Here is a 23,346-nt window from a genome sequence, read left to right as displayed (position 1 = left end):
ACTTCCACATATAAAACTAATATAATTCCAGAATGTCTTATTAGTGATCATGCATAATAACATACACATTAAAAGTCTATATTAGACACTGTGGAGCTGTTCAGAAGCCTACAGGCATTTTTATGTGTCTGTCATTACCTTCTACAGAAGAGACTTGTCAAACACAAAAAGAATTTAGGGTCCAGTTATGCAAATATTTCCACAATGTTGGTAATTCACACACACAAACAGTGCATCTAAAGCTGATGAAATTATTCTGATAAGCAGAACATCTCAAGCTTGTGTCTAGAAGAACAAGTGACCCCAGTTCCTATTTGTGTCTTCACCAGATTTCAGCAGTATCATTTAAATATAAGAACAGATCAGTTAAGCTGAAGTTTAGCGATGTTTTCCTGATGGATGTGCAGGCAGGACGTTCGGATCATCTCACCAACACCGATTTCTTCACTGACCATAACACTGATCACTTCAAACTTGTAAAATTTCCTTGTACACAGTACAGCTATTTAAATAATAATATGATGAGCAATAACGGTTACTGTTGTTCAGTTTTCTTATGCGAAGATCACAGTCAAGTAATTTTTATTTTTCTTCTGTTAGTTTGTTTGCTATCACATTCTTCAACTGATATATGGTTAAAACTCTTCTTTTTCAAGTATCTTTAATGCATTTTTGTTCCCTCAGGCATGACTACATTGCAGGAACTTTGACTTACATATTGTATTCTTAATTCCAAAAGAAATACAAAGAAAATATTTATGTCAACTCTTACTTCTCTAGGCCTTTGAGCCAAATTAATATGCTATGTTTCTGTAAAACTGTGCAATGGATCTGGCTTGTAGCTGCTTGATTACCTTAAAATCCTCTTTAGGAGGCAAATCAAGTGAAAATTTTACACTCAAATAATACAGGAAAATGTTTCAAATTTTAAGTGAAATTTCCCATGAAGTTGAAGTTTAAAGAATGTTGGGTGGCAAGTTACATTTAATAAATATAGGAAACAGCAGAACTCGAGGCTGGACATGCTGAGACCATGTAATTGAAGTTAATTCCTTCATATGTTGAAAGCAACTGTCTGGCACTCCACTGCACAGTCCAGGAAACAAACACAACAGAAGGCTATTTTTAGGGATTACAGAAATCCATGAGAGCAAGAAGGTAGCATTGAGAGCAAAGTCACATAACCACACAAAAAAAGAACCTGAAGAGAAAACAAGCACAGTGAGGCCTACCATTGCCTGGAAGAGTGAAATCATAACTATTACTTCCTCAGACTGAACTGCAAGCAACCAACAACAAAAAGATCATTAACCAAATCTGTAATGGAGTTGCCCCTCAAAAACTGCTGCGGGTGCAGCAATTGCTTCCACTATACTTATCAGTAGGCTTAAAAGGTTTCATCACACTTATCTCCTTATCCCAACAGGTGAAAATAGGCAGCCCAGTCTTCTCAGTCACACTCTGATATCTAGGAACAGCTTGAGCTCAAAAACCCCAACAGAAGGTCTAGGCTGGGTGAACCACACACGGACTGGCATCTCATTAGTGCAGCTTTTGTTGCCTTTGACCAGACAACTACATAGCAATGGAAAACTTTACAGCCACCAAAAGAATTGCAATCTTTATTATGGATTTTTATGGAAATTGTATTTTCAGCTAACACATTCTTAAGATGGCAGATTTACACTACATATAAGGAAGAAAATGTTTATGCTAACAATGGTGACACACTGGAACAGTGTTTTCCTATCCCTAGAAACATTCGAGGTCAGTTGGACAGGGCTCTGAGCAACCTGTCTCTGCCCATTACAGGAGGGGCTGGACTAAATGACCTTTAAAAGTCCCTTCCAACTCAAACTTTTCTATGATTTTCTCTTTGTCCATATGTTGTGGTTTAACACCATCTTCAACAATATATCTAGACTTTCAGAGCTTATTTGGCAAAAAACCACCACAAAACAAAACAACTCTAAAGGAGCCCATCTCACCAGATGCTGAAGTTCTTTCAAGTCCCTACAGACCATGTAGAAGACACCAAGTAGAATATTGATATATGCAGCATAGAAATCCGCAGAATATTCTGGGGGATGATTCTGAGACAAGATCTTCTGCAGGTGTCCTGTTTAAACAAAAATAAGTTTTGCTTATCTAAAGGTAACTTAATAAACTGACCACATTTTACAAGTCAAATGGAAAAACAAACTATAATCTTCACTAAATAACCAAAATCCACTGAAACCTACACTGATTAAAAGAACCAGCAAACAGAATGGAACCAAAATGTTGCTTTGAGACATTTTGGCAAGTGGAAAAAGGCAAGTCTTTTAGAGGTCGTGTGAATATAGAGTTTTTACATTCCAGTAGCTATTACATATTATGTGTTCTGTAAAAGCGTACAGACAAACATGGAAAAAACTTCTGGATGTTGTTTGACAAAGTACTACTCAACCCCCGAAATGCAGATTAAAGAATTAGTTTACCTATGCTGTAATCAGGAAAATACAAAGTGCATGGTTCAAAGCATCCAGTACTTGGGCGGAACAGTTCCCATACTATTTCACTGAGCAGGACAACTGTCACATTTCTGTCAGTCTACACAGGGAAGGAAAAGAAAAAAAAAAGAAAAAAAACAGAGTGACAGAGAAAAAAATTAACACTGCATGTTACAATATCAATGAGAAAAATTATTATTGTTCCATAAAATCATCAAAGTTTAACACAAATTACAAGCTTAATAAAGCTTCAGCTGGCCTAATCAAGAAGCTCATCAATTGCAGATTTCCATAACTACATGAGATTTCTCTGCACCCCTTGCCATTTCACTGATGTGCTTTGTGGTGTGATAGAGCTCTGGTACTACACATTATCAAGTAGATTCCATCCTTTACTGCAAAAATTAAGACAGCATTTTACTTTGGTAATTAAACCAAATTACTCAACATGAGCCGGCAATGTGCACTAGCAAGCCAGAAAGCCAACTACATCCTGGGCTGCAGTGTGCAGTGTGGCCAGCAGGTCATGGGAGGTGATTCTGCCCCTCTACTCTACGCTCTTGAGACCCCACCTGGAGTACTGTGTCCAGCTTTGGAGTCCTCAACACAGGAAGGACATGGATCTGCTGGAACTGGTCCAGCAGAGGGCCACAAAGATGGTCAGAGGGATGGAGCACCTCCCCTATGAGGACAGGCTGAGAGAGCTGGGGTTGTTCAGCCTGGAGAAGAGAAGGCTCCGGGGAGACCTTATAGCGGCCCTTCAATACCTGAAGGGAGCCTACAGGAGAGCTGGAGAGGGACTCTTTGTCAGGAAGTGCAGTGACAGGACAAGGAGTAACGGTTTTAAATTGGAAGAGTGGAGATTTAGATTAGATACCAGAAAGAAATTCTTTACAGTGAGGGTGGTGAGACACTGGAACAGGTTGCCCAGGGAAGTTGTGGATGCCCCATCCCTGGAAGTGTTCAAGGCCTGGCTGGATGGGGCTTTGAGTAACTGCTCTAGTGGGAGGTGTCCCTGCTCATGGCATGGGGGTTGAAACTTGATGATCTTTAAGGTCCCTTCCAACTCTAACCATTCTGTGATTCTATGAAACCAAGAGTTTCAGAACAAACAGGAAGAGTTAAAAAGTAAAAGAAAGCTCAGTGCTTTCCAAAACCAAGCTATATAGTACTTTATTTTTGAAGGTAAGCTGGTCTTTAAAAAAACCAAAAAGCATTTCAAAACAAAAACAGTGTTAACTGTGTACTCTACCGACTGTTTAACTAGTTACCAATAAAGGCTGTGCTTCAATATATCAGTTTTTTAATATGAAGCTATTTGTGAAAATATAATTCTTCCTTCTTGCAAGGCTTTTACAACCATACTAAAAATTCTACATAACCAAAGATGCTTTTAAATATGGCTCTTCAAGAAATACATTTCAAAACTATCAAGGCACCTCAAGAAAATAAAAGGAAGTAACCTGATTGAACTGTCAATGCTTAATATGAGTTGTGGATGACTTGAAAGAAAAGTTTAAATGCTATTCCCCTTCCCTGAAATTCAGGGAGAGTCTTCTTTTACTTACTCTTCCCACTTCTGACCAGTGGCACACACCTATATTCTTTCCTGTTTCTTCTTTCTCTATTTTTATGTAACTTTTTTTTTTCTTTTAACAAGAGAGAGCATTTTTCTATAGATTTCTTTCAATTGTGTTCCACTCCCAGATTTCCTAGTATTTCAGTTGAGAAAAGTACTAAGGTATTTCCAGTTCAGTTCCTGACAGACCTTCCAATATGCAAAACTTAAGTACTTCTCACCACAATCCTCACAGAAATCAAGCATCCCATAACCCATTTTCACCAACTATCTCCCAGTCCCATGATATCTTTCACCACTAATGAAGTTTCATGTCTCCTTTCACTCCAGCAAAGGAAGTGATGCAGTAGATTTGCTCCTATAACATTACTCTGAACATCAGCTGCACAACCGTTTTACAAAGCCTCAGTCCAGAATTTAAGCAACTCTCAGCTTTTAGGAAAACTGACAAACTTGTTTGGAGGTTACTTTGTAATTTGAGGGTGTTTCTTTAGCATATTTAAGTCTTAGCCTATGGTGTTTTGGTCCCTGAACAGCAATCACAGGATCAAGTTTTCTTCCTTTCTCTCTTCCCAGACAGGTCGTTTTTGCTTCAGGGGTAGCAAAATCCACAACATGGGCAAAACAGACATAAAGAGGCAGAAAATGCATCAGCTGCCAGGATTAAGAACACAGCTGTGAATCAGTCTTCATTCAGTAAATAGAGAAATCACTGTCACCGGAAGATTAAGAGCACCACACAAAAGTCCTGAGATAACAAGCGTAATTTAAGCTATTTAAATGTTCAGACATTTCAAAGTACCACCATCTTCTGGTTTTGTCTTCAGTTTCTTTTCAGAGAATGGACCATTTTTCCTTATTTGAAGGCATAAGCTTTGATACTTCAAGAAGTGGGAGAGGGAGGGATACAGTGGTTTACTCTGATCAGAAACATACTGTGGCACAATTCCGGCAGACGTGTAAAAAACTCCCTGCCATCACAAAGCACACTGGCAGCTGCTGAGCTGTGCAGCTCCAGCCACAAACAAATAGCTGGTGGTCTTCTGACCATCCTCAAGCCAGTCACCACCCAAGGTTGTAAAGCTCCACATGGGAGAAGCTTGAGGAAAAATAACAAATGTTTCCCCGAGTCACGAATTCATGCTTCCAATGCTGAATTCACTCAACATGGTCGAGCTCTCTGAATCAGCAGCAGACTCAGAAGCAAACTTTGGATTCCCACACAAACATCTGACAAACTCTAAAAGGGGTTTTATTTATTTATTTGTACCAAGCCAATAGGAGCTTTATTGAAGCTTCTCCATAGAGATTATAGTCTGACCAAAATTTTGTTTCCTGCAATTATTACAAAACTTTAAATGAAGAGTAGGAAAATTTCACATTCTTCTTAAAAACAAAAATACTCTAGAAAAGACAGCTGTGTATCTGACACAAGCCTCAAAATAATCTACAACAGATCAGATATCACAAAACAAGATACTATTAAACAGAATTTTTAAAAAATTAAGAGTGTAAGAAAAATGTTTACATTTTGGCAATGTTTAAATTCTGGTTTGGTTTCTAGTTTTGAACACTGTCAGTTAATTATTGGGGGGGAAGGGGAGGGGGAATTAATTGTGTAACTTTTCTCATCTCTTTAGATGATTCTTTAATCACTCATCTTGATCTGTGAGCTTAGATGGACAGACGCCATATGGGTTCAGTTACTTCCACTATGCAGGAAACATAAGGGTTTTTTTCCACTTACCAACTCTTGAAGTCTAAGAAAAGCTGGCAGGACATTTGCTTCCATTTCCCTCAGCTGCTCTGCTCTATCCAGTACCTTTTAAGAAAGCAATGATCTTATTATATAGACAATGTGACCTTCCATTCTCACATGGCCTTAAAATTAATTTTTAGCTGCTGGAAACTCATTTCACCAATGGCTCTTAGACGGCAGAAACCACTTAAGTATCAAGACCCCTTAAACAAACAAAATTAGAGAGATAATTGATTTACATGTGCTTACAGGAAGCCCAGAAAAATAGATACAATCCCCAGGCAAGCAACACCTCATGCCTTATGGCAGTAAGAATTAAAACATAAGTACACCAGGAAAGAATAGCACTGACAAAGCCATGATATCATTAACAACCACTGACAGTTAATTTTTGTCAAAAATTCTTCTTAGATTAAAAAATTATGTGTAGTACGACAGCACTATAGCAACATGCTTATTGCAGGAGAGCTATCTTTCCCACTATGAAATTATTTTTCAGACATAAGAGCTGGCATTTTCAAAGAGTTAGCTATTATCAAGAATTCACACAAGTGAATTTTTAGCAAAATAACAGCCATAGTTTGCAGCCTAGAAATTTACAGGGTTTAGTGTATTGTATGCAAACCTGGCACAGCACTAACAAATATGTAGCATAGGTATAGCTTAAACAGGAAATAACTAACATTTTGGAAGCTAGGGAAAAAAAATAGGAGCATGAAAACATGCACGGCTATCCTTTGGCCAAAAAAAAAAAAAAATCATACTCCCAGTACACTTAAAATCTTGACAGGAATGAAAAAAGAGAATAGAAACACATTTATTTTGTGTTTTATTTACTACTAGTAATATAAATCTAAATTCTGAATTTCATTACTTCTTTTGAATTACTGCTGTTGAAAGAGAAGCTATAGGTCCCTAGAAAATTGTGTTTTTTCTATCCTTTTACATTTCTTCCCCACACCAAGACATCAAGACATCTATCATTTCTGTTGCCCACAGTAAGAAAAAGAATTTTATGTGGACAAGCAATAAACATTTTATGAAAACCATATTTCAAAATCACACCATACAGGAAAAAAAAGCCTGAAAGAGCAACATCTCTGCAATAACAGCTCACCCTTCTTGGGAATTTATTTAAAACTACAAGAGGACATACGATTTTATATTGACATCTGCATTTGGTTTATATAATAAATGACTTCAGAGATGAAGGCTGCATTACATTACTGACCAAATAGAGGCTACATATTTTTACCAATAAAATACTGCTTATTAGACCCAGTGACATGCAGGCACCAAACACAAAGCTTCTAGGTCTTGACCTAAGTATATCTTACTTTTTAGTTAAATCAGAACAAACCAGAGTTTCTACTTACAGCAGAGAAAACATACTGTGCCCCTGGCTTGTGGAATATGTCAAGTCATTCACAGAAACAGCCTACCCACAGGCCTATAAATCCACGTTATTCTTTAGTTTTCATATGGATTCATCACCTTTCAGCTTTTTTTAAAAACTATACATTTTAGAACTGTCTGCTGACTTATATTAAAAACAGCATCTTGGTACTTCTGTAAAGTGGTAAATATTGTAAATGTATGAATGACCACAAGTTATATCAGTTCCAATTTTTCAGGTAATTAGAATGAATAAATTCATTTTTCACAAGTAATCACAAGCATTCAGCACCCGTGCTTGGGTTAAGAGAAATATTTAGAATCCTTTGCTTGAAAGTAAACATTTATCTTAATTTGCTGAGTTAATTGGGCTGAAATATTACATTATTTACTACCAAAATGAAGTAGAATAAATTAGCATTGACAATTTGTGTTACCAGCACGCTGGTCTTCCATCAGTCTCAATTTAAACCACTCTACAATAAATCCAGATGACGCAGGTTAATATACATGAATTGATTTCCCCCATTCCTGTCTGTTTCCATGCAGAACAGAACCAAAATACTAATTTAATACTTTAACACATGAAGCATTCTTTACTGATGTAGAACAGCTTTTTAATTCAAATATTAATCTGGAAGTAAAATTTTACTATATAAAGTATTTTGTAAAATTCGCTAAAGGTTATTTTAGTGCTAAATTTTGTACTTATGGAATTGTTGAAGGATGCCAATACCACTTTTGTGATAGTAAATTAAAACGAATTATCTAAGTATAACTTCTTATCTGTTTTAAGTACTGGTACATTTTTCTCTTCATTCAATTTTTAAGTGGTATGTCAAATTTATTAACCTTATGAGCTGTAGGTAATTGTGAGATAGTGCTGTTTCCACTAAACATAATATGAAGCTATTTAACTTAGTGATTCGGTATTTTTAAATGGAAATAAAACTTGACTATAACTTGTGAAACAGAATGAAGAATGTTCAGTGTAATTATGAACTTCTTGTTTGACTGCAGAAAAACAGAGCAGTCTACCCATTGACTGCTGTAAGAAACATGCAGAGTGATTACTCAGGGTCATTAAGCTTTCAACCTTGAACCACTTTCATGTATTTTAAATAATAAATTTGACCTAGTTTTAAAAAAAAAAAAACCACCTTAATTCCTACTGCTGGGCTGACATTTCAGTGTACATCTTTGGCAGATCCACAATGCGTATATACAGTAAAACATCACTAATACTACGGCATTCACTATTTTTAGGATAAGAGATTTCCTTCAGCCAAGTAAGAGCTAGAAAAAAAAAAAGTAGCTTTGAGAAGTCTATGCCCTTTCCTCAGACCTCTTGTATGCCTGAAATTTGTTTCTATCTTCATCTCTTGGCGTGGTAAGTGCTGTTACAGATGGCTGCAAATCTTGAGTCCTTTATGTAGTTAAGATTCTCACAGAAAAAAACCCCAAACAAATCAACAAAACCTAGTGTTCTAGTACTACCTTGATTCAATCTAAATTCTGTGATTTAAATTCTGATTATTTTTCCTGTGGTCTGCCTGTTTATCCCACTTGAGTACATAATCACGTTTTTCCTTGCAGTCTTTTTACCATCTTAATTTTAAAACTACATTTGTTGTCTCTGAGGGCTACAAGTATATTTGAAGATGTAAGATCTCAACAGCACTTTTACAGAGCAAATTATGCATTTTAGTTCCTTAATACAACTTCTAACTTGAACCTATTCTAGCCAACCAATTCTTGTCATTTGCATGCTCCATAATTCACTTCTACCCTCCTTCCTACCTTTGCTTTCTCATTTGTGAAGCTATCTTCACAAAGAAACAGATAAGCATGACTTACTAATTATAAAACAAATACAGGCTCTCTATATTCAGAGATTGTGTAATATTATTATATACCTAATTTAACTATGCAGTATAATCTATGTTCATTATTAGTTTTGCTATATAGTTTTTGTGTGTAAAAAGTTCTAAAATCAGGAATACAGGATGCCATCTAAAGCCAGTAAACCAATGGAGAAAATCTAACCAGTATCAACAGATTCTGAATCAGGTCCAGAGGGAAATTTTGTGAAAGCTGATCTATAATGCACACATTTCACATAAAAATTATTGATAATTATTCATACCTTCTTAACCAAAATGAAACTAGAACAATAAATTAAGTTACTTACTATATATAATGTTTGATCTTGAAGCTCTTGACTGGCAACAGCTTGTTTAAACAGACGTACAAAGTCATTGAAATTATCACAAGACACATGAGAAGTCTGTTTTGTCTCAGAAGTTGCATCTCTTTGCAACTGGATGAGAATTTCTTCTAAAAGAAGTCGTGAAGTAAAGTATTCCACACAGTTCACAAACACATGAGGAAGCTGAAGAGGACAAAAAAAAGATACATCTCTATTTGGCTTTTTCAGTGTAAATACTCCAAAATCAGTTTTCCCTTCCAGATAAGACAATGAAAGAAACCACACTCTGCCAACAGAATATAGAGCACAAATCAAAAAAAAAAAAAAAAAACCACTTGGCAAAAAAGATTGATTACTTATGTACCTAGTCAAAATATCATATACCACAAAGCGAGCAGAGATCTGATGAATTCTCATAGGAAACATACAGTGCATCTTCTAACTATGTTTAAAAATAGTGAACAATACACAAAAAGAAAACTAAATAGCATTTAGATCAAAGAAAAGCTAGACAATTCTAACACATTACAGAGTCATAAAATGGTCCATTTCAAATTACAGTGTCTGGATCACATGAACTTCTCAAAGAAATTACAAAGAAAGTAACCTGGGAGTACAATCCCTAAAATTACTTGAATATTTGTGGCATTCACTGCATACAAATAATAAAGTGCAAGCTTCTATGGCAGACACATGTAATCAGCCTGTGCAGAACATTTTTATCTTTTAGATCTTTTCAGAGTAAAGAGAAAGGGGAAAAAAAAGAGCACAACATACATTTTATGGCCATCCATAAAATGTACTCGTAAGTACTAATTTAGTAATATTGAAAAGTTAAGGTTATTTGTCTATAAATAACAGACACTAGAGACTACAAAGTAGTACCAGTATGCAAACCTACATTAGGCAAAAAAGGTAATTTTCTAGCAACTACCTTTTTAAGAAACAGATAATTTGCATCACTCCATAGTGTCTGGTAAGGCATATGCCTTACACTGAACATTAAACCCTCTGCAAAACATTAAGATTAGTCACTGGGACACAGAAGCATTACTTGCAAAGTTAAACTTCTCATACAGGAATGTGTGTGTATAACAACAATAACAAAAAAAAAATATGTAAGTACATCATTAAAGTCTTGCTACTTAAAATACAATATATGGCATATGATTCAGCGATGTGGGAAAGCATGAGTATGCGCTGGCAATCCACTCAAACAACAGGTAACAAAAAGCTTTCTTATGATTCTGAACACTATTAAAAGAAAGGGGTTACATCTCCAAAAGCACCTATTCAAAATGCTGCACATCCACAGCAGAAGCTGGGTGTCTCGGATGCAATTCACACCACCACATTATGTAGGAGAAGAGACACCCATCCTTGTCAATAGGAAGTTCTGCAGAAAGAGATGCTGCTTAAATCCTGTTCCTTTCCAGGCCCTGCCCACATCTTTAGGTATGTTGCAAGCAAGCAGCACAACGTTAGGGACATTGCACAAAAGCCACGAAAGAGGATCATGACCACTGCCTTCCACCTTTCTATCTCTGCAGAATTTTTAATGAAAGGCACAAGATCACTGTGTTTTGTGTAAAACCCAGTCCTGCAGGTATGTCACAAATGCACTCTGGACTTGCCTAAAGTATCAGAGAACGCACAAGCGGAAATGTATGGTTTAGGTGTGAAGTAGGCACCTGTCATTGGATTTAAATCCCTGAAGTATGTGACTGACAAAAACATAGGCACTAATAGGTTTAGATGGAAATTTCTGTGACAATACCCTTCAACTTAGAAGGACTTTAAAACCTGTTTTGGGAAAAAATAGAATAAGGAATAAAACTATCATGAATAAACACATTTGATAGCAGAAAAAAGACAGGCCACAAAAGTAGCAAGAACATAGTATCTAAAAGTCTCCTGCCAGCACTGACCAGTCAGGTACTGCAATGGACTTACGGCCATACCTCTCTACATCATTCTTCAAGACTATTTTGGAAGAAACATGCGTTGAGCCACAATGACCCACTACTTCTATGTAATTTAGATTCTCACACAATATTTAAAGGAGAGGTTTCTCTGCCTGTGGTCTGAAGTAAGTCTATTCCTGACAAAGTTCCTAGTTAAGGTTAGTAACATATAGCAACTCCAGTATTAACCATCAAGGATACATCACGTCCCAGTGAACAGCATTAAAGTAGGGGTTTTTTCCATAACAGCTTAGGGAAAGAGAGTTTGTAGTCCTGGCTTCCTAGGAATGTAAGGCTCCAAATTCAAAACTGTACAATGACTTCTCAGTAGTTTCCACTTCACATATTCCAACATCTGTCTTATCAGTCCTCCTTGACCTACTTCTAACTTACTCCTACACTGCTTTCTAAGAGCAAAAATCCAAAGGAAGTTTATCTTGGATGGTGAAGCTGAAAAAGAATATACAATCCTGATATTCATGAAAGTTATACTCATACAGGAGGAAACAGCAACAGTACTGGCATGATAGAGTAAGATCCATCCTGCCAGCAAAAAGACCTGGCAATGCCAAGCTTAGTAAATGCAAGCACACCTGGGGAATTAATTCTATTACATTAGAAACTGTGAATGGCATCCTGTTCCTTGGGTTTTTTAACTTATGATGCATACTGAGCTGTGTTTAGAGAATCTAGAATAAATTAAAGTGCATAAAATTCATGTTTTCAAACAGGTTCTGAAAATATAATACTAAAAAGGGCTGTCAATACACTTTTTCCCATTTAGAGCAGACTCATTAAGCAAAAGAATAATCGTCAGGAATTAAACAAACTGTTCCTATGCAACATAGCTCCAACATATTAGAACTCACGTGTTAATTCTTTTTTCCAAGTGAAAGATGGATTTTCCTCCTTCTATAAGAGGGCGATTAGAACTAACCAAATTTGCTGTAACAAATACAACATTCCCCCAGAGTCTACAAAACCAATTATCGATACCAGGAAGAGTAGCAGTTGCCTGGTATTCACCCAGTGATTTTCACCATTTCAGACATTTCAGCAAACACGTACAGCTTGTAAGTTTGCTTTGAATTCTTTTAATAACTTTAGTAAGTTTAAGCTCTTAGGCTGTTTAGCTCTTAAGTTTAAATACATGACACCCATCCAACTGAATATAATTAAAATGAGCTTATTAACACAAAACAAGTAAAACAAAATTCCACTACTGTAAACTTTTCTCACTGCTCTTCATATACACTCTCACTCTCTTCACACGCAAGTAAAATTAAAGGAGAATTTCAAGAAGATTCAAAAAAGGTATACTGTAAGTGACTCTGAGATTGAACTGGAATCATCATATGAGTACTTACTTGTCACTGGAGTTAAGTCCGTTTTAGAGAGCTAACAAAATTTGTCTCCTTTTATTCTTTTTAAACTTTCTTAGAAAGGTTATATAATTTATATTATATCCCAGAATGTATGACTTCACTTTATCCTAAGTGCACTAGTGAGAAGAATGATGTGTTCAACACACACTAAGTGGAGGAGAAGAATCAAGAAAACACAAACAGCTGAGGAAACAATCCATTTTGAGAAAACAGCAGCTAGTGGAGGGACCATCTGTTACAAATAAATTCTAAATTCAATATCCATTGTGAACATTCTTACCTGTAAGGTTTTTAGAAGAGTTTGCATCACATAGGTCTTTCCACTAGATGTATGCCCGTAGATGAAGATAGATGGAAAACTAAACTGCTGGCGCTAGGAAAAAAACCAGAAGTTGTTGCTGTTTTAATTCTCCTTCTTTTTCATTCAACAGATAACAGATTTACCAATGAAGTTACCCTCTTAAAGAATAGCTACCTTTTAAATTGAGGTATTAAAAAAAAATACACCAGTTTTTATGGAATCAATGTGATCAAGTTTTATGTTTCATCTTCACTGAAATGCTGGGAGAGTAAGTCCCAAGAATCAAGTATCACATAAAGCTAGCAGGGAAACTGCTTTAACATGAGTACACATTTTTCATGGGAAAAATAAACAAACAAAAAGATTCCACACACCAAGAGAAAAAAGTAGTGGACTCTTAATCCAAATTAGTTAACTAACTGAAACAACACCTTGGCAAGCACAAATCACAAGCTTTATACTGTCCTAACTTCTGCAAACACTACACACTGGTTTTCTTTCCAACAGCACCAAACAGAAAAGAATTAAATAGTTTGGTGGAGGAGATGGTAAAGGAGCTTGCTCTTCTCTCGCAGGGCAATATTTTATATAATCCTTCTACTTACTTAATGGTACTGATGCTTTATATCTCATGGGTTTATTTTTTTTAAGATGCAATGAAAATAATTAACTTGTTATTTTTATTTCATTCTGAATAGGCATTTATTTTTGGTTTTTTTCTCATTTATAAGAATCTTGATTTAAACAGTGAATGCGAAATTAAATCCGACAAACACTTTTCATGAAAAGTGACGATATTCAATTAATCCAAGATGAAGGCAATCTTGTGCAAGATGTGCAGAGACTCTAACCTGCATATTTAACAAGAATTTAAGTATCTATTTTTTTAAAGAAGACTTGTTGCCATTATGCTTGTAATAAATTCATAAAACTTAAATGCTGTAATTTGATGTAATTATTATCTATAATTAAAGGCAGAACCAGAAACAGATACTAATTTCCATTTTGTTAACTGAATATAAATTGATGCATCAACTGCTTTTAAGTTTGCAGATAAAAACCTCCATTACTTTTTACCATAGATTTACCAAACAGTAACAGAATCAATTAATAAGCCAGTGATTTCCAAATCTTATGGCCAGCAACAGAACCAAGAATCCAATCAACTCCATGTACTTAGAATTCAGGCATGCAGACATTAGATTAACAGGTCAAAACCAAACAAAATTTCTACACTCACACTGAAAAAAAATACCCCAGAACTTTAAACCAGGAAAGAAGACAGACGTACTTCCCTGTACTAAGTGGCAAAGATGAAACAGTCATGGAGAAGCCTGGCTTCAGAGACAGCAAGACACAAATAGCTGTAACTTTGTTTGGGTCCTCTCCGCTGCAAAACAGCTTTCAACCTTCAAACTTACTAGAATCTATCTGCCAAATACTCACATTAAAGATGGGCAACAAAAAAAAAAAAAAAGAAGAAAAGGGGGACAACCAAAGTATGCTCATAATGACACCACAAAAGCTCCCTTAAATTGCTGCTTTCCCCTCCGAGACAGCAGAACTTCTTTGTTCTATTCAAATGTATAATATAAAAGCTCTACCTCTCCAAATATTGACAGCAACATGGACACTTGGGATTCTCGACAAGGCACCAAACTTTCCAACTGAAGCAGTGTAGCTGCTGGGTACGCTGGATGTTCGAGGTTAGGCATTTTGATGTTCCTGTAGTTAGTCACCTAAACATGCATGTCCCATTTGAGGTGCAGAGACAAGAAATAAAGTGATCTGGAAAATAAAATGTTTTAATTATCGTTTGCTGTCATATACATACAGGAAGAAAATGAACAGGAATTGACATAAATCTAAAGAGACATTCCAGCTCACATTAATGGTATAATTATGATAGACTTAAGAGACTTCATCAAAATCGAACATTACTATGTAAGGCATTATACAGACATTTTCACACCAGACTGAATCCAAAAAATCAAATAAAAAGGGAAAAGCATACAAGGTATGAGCAAATGAATGTAACAAAGATTTGTCATAGTTTAGTTAACTGGAGAAATACATATTTAGTTCTGGTTTTATATAAATTTAAAAGTAGCAAGGGAATAAAATGAGGAAAGTGCATTAGCCACAGATCATCACTTCCCCGGACAACCAATAAACTAGGATTTACAAGTAACAGAGAAGAGGTAGAGCATAAGGAAAGATCAGGATGACAAAATAATAGCACTCCACATGTTAACAGGAACGCCTACCCCAGCTTAAAAGCAGCAGAGGACTATGAAGAAAACCCAGCTGATGGTAAGACTGGAAATACTCCTTAAAGTTAGTAGAAGACCAAACCTGTGAGATAAAGCTGTAATAATAATTACAGTCTACCTTTTAGGTAAGGACTAGTCAAGGAAGACTGAAGGTCTTGACTGTCCAAACACTGGGAAGGCTGGATTTTAGTGACAGAACATGGAAGAACATCTCAGTCAAAGATGCTACTTTGTCTGCAGCTTCTAAAACTGCTGGAAAGATGGTAATTTATCTGTAATGATAAGGATGACATGCAGAGAGAGAACTGAAGTGACCTCATGAGCTGGATTCTGACTTTGTGAAATGTAATGTACCTTGACACCCAAAAATGAAAGTTAAGGCACGGCAATAATTAAGGCAGGGCAATAAAGTTATCTCATCCACACATAAGAACATCTGTAAGTTATCAAGACAAAGATAATCAACAAAGCACTCCGAACATTTAAATATAAGTATTTACAGCCAAATGTGTTATGCTGGGCATAAGTACAATGCCAGATGAGAAAAGATTAGGTTAGCAGAAGGAGATCAGAAATAGCGTGGGAAATGAAAAGCAAACTGTTCTGAAGCAAAAAAGCAATACTGGGTTGCACTGACAGGGGAGCTATCGGGCTACAAGGAAGTTCATAAATACAAATGTATTTATGGAAATACTAATAGAGTTCGTTTTGGGACCAATCTCTATTAAGTATTTCCAAAAATACATTTGAGTAACTATTTTTTCTTTTATTTTCACATTTCGCCTTCAGTGTTTTCTGAAGTAAAAACTGGATTTGTGAAATCACCAACAGAAAAAGAAGTGGAATTAATAAGGAAAAAAAAAAAGGATTCCCCAAATAACGGAAGTAATGCCAGTATAATGAACTCCAACACTTCAAATTACACATATTTTTAAGTAATCATATCACACTTAACAAGGACTACAGCTAGACATCAAGAAACTGTAAGTCCAAAGCAACCTGAAAAATAAACAAATCAGAAGTATAATAAGTATGAGAAATCAAAGTAATGAAGCTATCAAAAAACCAAACATAATCATATGTATCGGGCAAATTATTTCTCATACAGACAACCATGCAAATATCCTTGGCTCATTTTATCAGATCAGCAAGATCAGCTTTGAACAGGTCAGCCCACCTGCCCACTCTGCTATTCAGGTATCTATTCAAAATGGATACAAAAATTTGAGTAGCTTGATAAAGTTTGCTCTCTAAAAATGAGCTAGGACTATCAAGGAAGAGAAGAAGAAAACGTAGACAATAGCCTCCAAAACAGAAGACAAACAAAGAGGGAACGAGTTTTAGAAAAGGCTGGAAAGTTTGCATGGAATTAAGAAAAAGGACAGCTTTTTTTTCTCCACTGAAGGGTGGAGTAAAATGAGGACAGGGTTTGACTAAGTGTCCTAAACATATCTAAAGGTGCTTCAGCTTCTCCACCTCCACCTGGTGCTGCGCTCCAGAAGGGCACGGATCACCTGTTGATCACACCATACCTGCCAGCCCACTTTGCTTCTCTAACACCCCGGCACATCTCAACTTACAATAAACACATTTAAGCCCCTGGGTGAAAATCTGCATCTCCACTGACTATATGTAGGTGTCTTAATCTTCAACGGGATCCCATCCTAGAGCTGATATGAGAAAGGATGTCTAGAGCAACATGTTTGCAAAACAATTAATTTAGATTAGATGGCAATGCTGACACAAGGATTAGTATCAGCCTAAGCCTGAATTTGGGATACTCCTGAGCAGTTGTATGAGTGACTCCAGCCAGGTCAGGAGGGGCCTAAGGCACTTTCTTTCCAGCCGACTCCAGGAAAGGACAGCAAAAGCACAGTAAGTTGTATTTCATGGCTGGATCTGATGATTTAGGAGGACTTCTCTCAGCTCATTCGTCCTAAAACACCTACACTCGGTATGGCTTTCTACACTTTAGCACGAAAGTTGACAGAACCGAAGAGGCTCACGCCGTTCTGCCTCAGCCCCTCGCCCCGCAAGGGCACCCCGAGGGGAACGACCATCCCCCGGCCCCCGGCAGCGCGGACCGGCTCCACGAAACCCGGGCTAAGGGCCCCCTCAGCCACGCGTCCGTGAGACTGAGAGCGGGGCTCGTCCCCGGGGGCAGCCCTCACCCGGGCAGCCCTCACCCGGGCAGCCGGGACCCCGCGGCGATTCCCACCCGGGACGCAGCAGGAGCAGGCCCATCCCGTCCCCTCACTCCCCTCCTCTCTCTCTCCACCACCACCAAGCACCACAAACCGCCCGGCCCCGCCACCCCGCTCCGCCCGGCCGCCTCACCCCGGCTCCCCACGCCCCCGCCGCCCGCGTACCGGCTGCCGCGGCCGCCCTCCGCACACGCGCAGACGGCCCCCCCGCCGCGCCCTCCGCGAGCACTGCGCAGGTGCGGAGCCCGCGCGCATGCGCCCTGGCGAAGTGAGGCCGGGCTGCGCCTGGCGGCGCGGGAAAGGGCGGGAAGGCGCTGAGGGGAGGCGGGAGGCTCAGCCGCCGTGTGGTGGGCGGACGGTCCCCCGGCAGCGCGGCACGGCTCCACGAAACCCGGGCTAAGGGCCCCCTCAGCCACGCGTCCGTGAGACTGAGAGCGGGGCTCGTCCCCGGGGGCAGCCCTCACCCGGGCAGCCCTCACCCGGGCAGCCGGGACCCCGCGGCGATTCCCACCCGGGACGCAGCAGGAGCAGGCCCATCCCGTCCCCTCACTCCCCTCCTCTCTCTCTCCACCACCACCAAGCACCCCAAACCGCCCGGCCCCGCCACCCCGCTCCGCCCGGCCGCCTCACCCCGGCTCCCCACGCCCCCGCCGCCCGCGTACCGGCTGCCGCGGCCGCCCTCCGCACACGCGCAGACGGCCCCCCCGCCGCGCCCTCCGCGAGCACTGCGCAGGTGCGGAGCCCGCGCGCATGCGCCCTGGCGAAGTGAGGCCGGGCTGCGCCTGGCGGCGCGGGAAAGGGCGGGAAGGCGCTGAGGGGAGGCGGGAGGCTCAGCCGCCGTGTGGTGGGCGGACGGTCCGGGGCTCCCCGGTGTGAGGCGATGTCTTATACCCCAGGGAGAGCGGTGCAGAGCGCACGTCCCTGGGCACAGGCGTTTGTGGAGCTGTGTGTTAGAGGCCTCAGAGGCAGCAGTTCCCTCAGGGAGAGGAGGGCGGTGGGTGGGTAGGGGGAGCGGCGTTGGTGTTGAGGGGTCAGGCCTAGACCCGGGGCGTTGAGTCAGAAGGAAGTTGTGGCTGCTGCTGTGGTATCCGCTAGTTTAACTCCAGCTATTTCCCTGAAAGGCACACGGACAGTGTGTGGGTAGCTGGAGATGCGGGTTTGAGTGTCAGCTTCAAGGTGCATCCTGTGAGGGGGCAGTGGCACGGGGCACAGGAGGGGTCTGGAGGTATCATAGAATCATAGAATGGTTGGGGTTGGAAGGGACCTCAAAGATCATCGAGTTCCAACCCCCCTGCCATGGGCAGGGACACCTCCCACTAGAGCAGGTTGCTCAAAGCCCCATCCAGCCTGGCCTTGAACACCTCCAGGGATGGGGCATCCACAACTTCCCTGGGCAACCTGTTCCAGGGTCTCACCACCCTCATAGTAAAAAATTTCTTCCTGAGATCTAATCTGAATCTTTTTTCTTCCAATTTAAAACCGTTTCCCCTTGTCATTACCCTTCCTGGCAAAGAGTCCTTCTCCAGCTCTTCTATAGGCACCCTTCAGGTATCCATGTCCATCCTCTCTTCACACCTGGAAAACAAACGTTAGATATAGAGAAGAGCTTAAAGAAAATTGACATGCAATTGTGCATATAACTTACACACGTTAGTACAGAACACAGCTTAAAGGCATGGCTGTGGAGTCTGCGGCAGTCAAACTTTGCAGCTGGCACCCTAAAAATGCACAACAATATGTTCAAATTACAGTTAAAGTTATCTTATGCACAGACGTTACACATTGTATTAGGGAGATAAGTATGACAACTGCATAGTGGCTTATGAAAGCTAAAGTGATACCCTTCCTCCACAGTCTGAGCTGGGTGAAATGTTAAATAAATAAAGCTTATGTGACTCAAGCATGATTTCTTTTTAACAGTCAGGTTTTTGTATATATATGTGTGCATTCACAATCATCATAGCTAGGCCTGAACAGAATTTCAGATCTATAATTATAAATTGTAAATTAATGGACCAAAACCATCCTGAGCAGAATTAGGAAAAGAGAAGCAGAAAAAGATGCAACTGAATCTGATTTATGGTTATATATACCAATTTGTGTACAGTCATCTTTTTAATATGGTCTGTTATTTATCACAGTTTTGCCAAAGCATAATAATAGTAATACAAAATTAATGTTATTGGGTTTCCATATATGTGGGCAAACACTGTAGTATTACTAATTCAGTCCACTTCTTTTTTCTTGTTAAAAAAATCTTAATTTGAAATAATAGGTACGTTTTAGGGCGTTGTGTCAATGCCTATGCTTCCAACAGAGTGAAATACTTTTTTTAGCTTTTGAAACTATGGAATCTGTTGGGGCAGATTCCTCTGCATGCAGATAGGCCATGTTTCAGAAAAAACAAATGCAATAACGGCAAAGAGTCTCAGAAAGTCCACATTTGTATAGTCTATAGAGCTGAAATTAAATACTTTGGAAGCAGTTCTTAGTAATATATTCTGCGTCTTCTGAGGATTAGTACTGAGCAAATCTGAAATTAGGCTTTGAGTTGAGAAAGAGTCCTAAAAGAGGTCTGTCTTTAAAGAAGTAGTTTTCACTTTAGTGATTCTGTAGGAGTGTTGATGATTCAGGCTGCAGTCCCTCCTGGGATCACTTCAGCACAATGTAAAACTGTCTTGCCTCAAAGAGGGGAGTCTCCCCGTTCCACCCCCACTTCCACTCTTTTTCTGGTCCTAGGATTTGGGTGGTTACAAAGAGAGCTAGCTCAGGGAACCGGTCCAGCTGAAATTAAACCAAACAAAAAAATAGCTACTCCAGTAATTGCAGCCTTGCTTCCAAAAGCCTGCTTATTAACTGAGCGGGACCACCACTCATTTAGCTCCTAATCTGGAATTCAAAAAAATGCCCAGTAATAATTCTGTTTATTAATCCAAAGCGACACCATTATTATGAGGTAAAAACCAGAAAAACACATCTGCATAGCTTTTACAACTTAAAAGTTATTAAGAATATCTGGAGTGATTGAAATGGTGGGACTATAATGCTGTGTTTTTGTAGGACTGACCTAAAGTGAGTGATACAGAATCCTGGACTCCTAAACCTGCAGATGAAAAACTGTTACAGAAGACTGTTGAACAATTCTGTCCAATTTCTCAGGCTTATCGGTGTCCGTATATTCCTACAGTAACTCTCAACTTTCCTGTAAAACTGCTTAAATTTAGTAAGTGTGACTTTTGATTTTTCATTCAAGAGGTCAAAACTCTTAAGTAGCAGTTGCTGGAGTTGGGATTCGTGCCTAAGTATCCAGCTGGTTACATGTGGCATAATAATTTTGTTTTGGTTTACATCTTTCATCAACCACAGCTTTCATTGGTGATGTTACTTGAATATGCATTCTTGCACAGCTTTAAATGATTTCTTAATTTATACTAAGCTGTCACATGTCTTTTTATCTTATTATGATTCTGAGTTGCCTACATATCAAATATGAGAAAGCAAACAGTAATCTGAAGTTTGAAACTTGCACATAACAGAGCAGGAGAGAGTCCTTTCTCATTGTGTTTATGGTCAGATATTTTATATTAATGCTTTTTTTTTTTGGCAAATTGATTTTCAGTACAAGCAGTGATTAATTTTCATTTAAGTTTTCTTATCCATAGCTCCAGTTCAGCAACAATCTTTTAAGTACAGAATATGCACTCATTTGATTCAAATCACTGCAATGCCCAAGTGAATTACAGGATTAGATTCTGTAATTTATATATGTAATTCTATATATACATATATAGAGAACTGTGTATAGAACACATGCATATTCTATGTAGGTTCTGTATGTATGTAGAACTAGAGAGAGAGAATTTTTTTTGTATAGAATATGTGCAGTGTTTAATTTTTTCTTTCTCTCAGTTTTTCCAAGATACGTTTTACCAGAGATGTTATTGTGCAGGATGCTATTGAGCCTGCATCTGGATTATTACTGAGCACTCTCTTCCTATTCAAAAGTCAATTCAAGCTGAGAGAGGTGCAGAAAAGGGCTCTGACAAAGAGCAGGAAGATAAGAAATTATTGCTCTGGAAAGATGTTCCCTTGAAAGCATCATTGAGGTGGTTTAAGAAATTGCTGCAGCCATGGTTCCTGCCTTGTTGGATGATACAGCTCTCTCAGCCGAGCCAGTGGAAAGGATGGTGTCATCATCTACCTCTACACCAGCCATCCGTTTAACTTAAATTCCCAGGTAGACATTACTTAAAGTATAAACTGGGTGATTTTTCTTCAAAGTGGATGAAGAGATTTCAAGTGGTTCATTGTGCACCCTGTGGTAGAAGAACTAACCTTAAATAATGAAGGAGAAAAGACACCTGGAATAACTTCTAAATTGGTTTCAGCATTATATGCTAATGGCTATCTGACATCCTAAATAAGGATGGGGTTTGAGCCTTGTTGAAGAATAGACACCGAAGAGGTGAAGAGCTGCTTAAGCTAAAGGACAGTGTTGTAACAGGGCAAATAAGTATTTCAAGTGTAATATTGCAATATGGAGGAACATGAAATGCAGTAAAATGCACTAATAAAAGCAAACTCGCTAGTGTTTATCCAGATGGAAACCTGCTATTCCAATTGGTATTGTTTTGCAAGTGTGTTATTTAAAAAAATGCATAACTAAATACTTACTAAAAGAACATTTGAAGGACAAAAATACGTTCGACCAGACAACGTTGGTCTGTCTGAAGTACACCTACCCTGTTGCGGGCCGTTCTGGGAGACGTAGCTCTGTGCCCCAGCTGTAGAAAGGTGGTCAAGTGCATAATGAAGTGCTTTGAACACATTTTAAATGCCCACTGGGAGCCTGATGGTAATTACTTGCTGTCAACTGAAGTTGTACAGAGACAGATAAATCTCTGTGCAAGCCCACATTGCACTTGTAACCGCGAGAAGTCATTTGGTGTCTGAAGGATATCAGCTCACCTCCTCATTCTGATGTTGAAACAAGGAGGATCAGGGGTGGTTAGGCTTTGTGAATAGAAGATTTGGACCAAAGGGCTCAGGAGAAATAGCCCCTGGAGACAGCTCTGCAGGCTGTGGATTGCAGGAGTGCAAAGTATTCCCTTCACATCTTTTGCTGTCTCCTACTCAGCCCCTGTGTCAGTGCCAGGGGCGAGCAGAGGTTCTCTTCCCCGGGCACTTAGCAGTAGAATCAGGAACTGAGGATCTGATCCATAATTTCTCATTAAGTTTGCTAAAGATAGACAAAGATGAATGTTTAACAATCTAATCGTTAGTGATTATAATCACCGACAGTGGATTTTCAAGCAATTAGTAGTAATTAAGCTCTCATTTATAACTCATTAATATGAAAAACAGTAATTCTGTGGATGAAATGCTCCCATAGTATCTAATGCGGAGGATTTTGCAGACAGAAATATATGACGAACCATCCAGAGTTTGAGATCTCCAAATGAGATTTGATAAATACATCACCATAGCCAAATACTGCTAAAATTTCAGCTGGTTCCTCAGACTGTTGCATACTATCACAACAGCTTACTTTTAGAATTTAGGCTTCAAGGGGAATAGTCAGTTAAAGGTGAAAGAGCGAAAATAAATATTTTTTTCTCAAACTGCCAGTAAACAAAGTCAGTTCATACTGGGGATAGTTTAATTTTCAGTTACATTTCTACTCATTCTAGGCACTGTTTATTTTCCAATTTATTTTTCTAGCACCAACATCCTCAGTTAAATCACTGTATTAATTAGTAGATGTATTTCTCTAAGTAGATATGTA

General features: G+C 38.9%; 1 protein-coding gene across 4 annotated transcripts in view; it reads right to left on the bottom strand.

Moving 5' to 3' along the window:
• ORC5 (origin recognition complex subunit 5) overlaps positions 1-18,240 on the bottom strand; it is a 74,111-nt gene extending 55,871 nt beyond the window's left edge. Inside the window, exons 1-7 of one of the 4 annotated variants that reach the window (XM_014963233.1) lie at positions 18,224-18,240; positions 14,689-14,872; positions 13,064-13,156; positions 9,417-9,617; positions 5,819-5,893; positions 2,481-2,592; positions 1,989-2,119 (exon numbers count right to left, since the gene is read on the bottom strand). In XM_014963233.1, coding sequence (XP_014818719.1) covers positions 1,989-2,119; positions 2,481-2,592; positions 5,819-5,893; positions 9,417-9,617; positions 13,064-13,156; positions 14,689-14,799 — 723 coding nt within the window. In that variant the 5' untranslated portion in view covers positions 14,800-14,872; positions 18,224-18,240. Of the gene's footprint in view, positions 1-1,988; positions 2,120-2,480; positions 2,593-5,818; positions 5,894-9,416; positions 9,618-13,063; positions 13,157-14,688; positions 14,873-15,351; positions 15,599-17,726; positions 17,780-18,223 lie in introns of those variants that run through there. The other 3 variants (XM_014963232.1, XM_014963236.1, XM_014963234.1) reach the window with 3 other exon arrangements.
• Positions 18,241-23,346: the final 5,106 nt, after the last annotated feature.

Source organism: Calidris pugnax, unplaced genomic scaffold, assembly GCF_001431845.1.
Source record: "Calidris pugnax isolate Ruff unplaced genomic scaffold, ASM143184v1 scaffold44, whole genome shotgun sequence".
In the NCBI taxonomy this organism is placed as follows: Eukaryota; Metazoa; Chordata; class Aves; order Charadriiformes; family Scolopacidae; genus Calidris; species Calidris pugnax.
The sequence above is the reverse complement of the archived record's forward strand: the minus strand, read 5'-3'. Positions and strand labels throughout refer to the sequence as shown.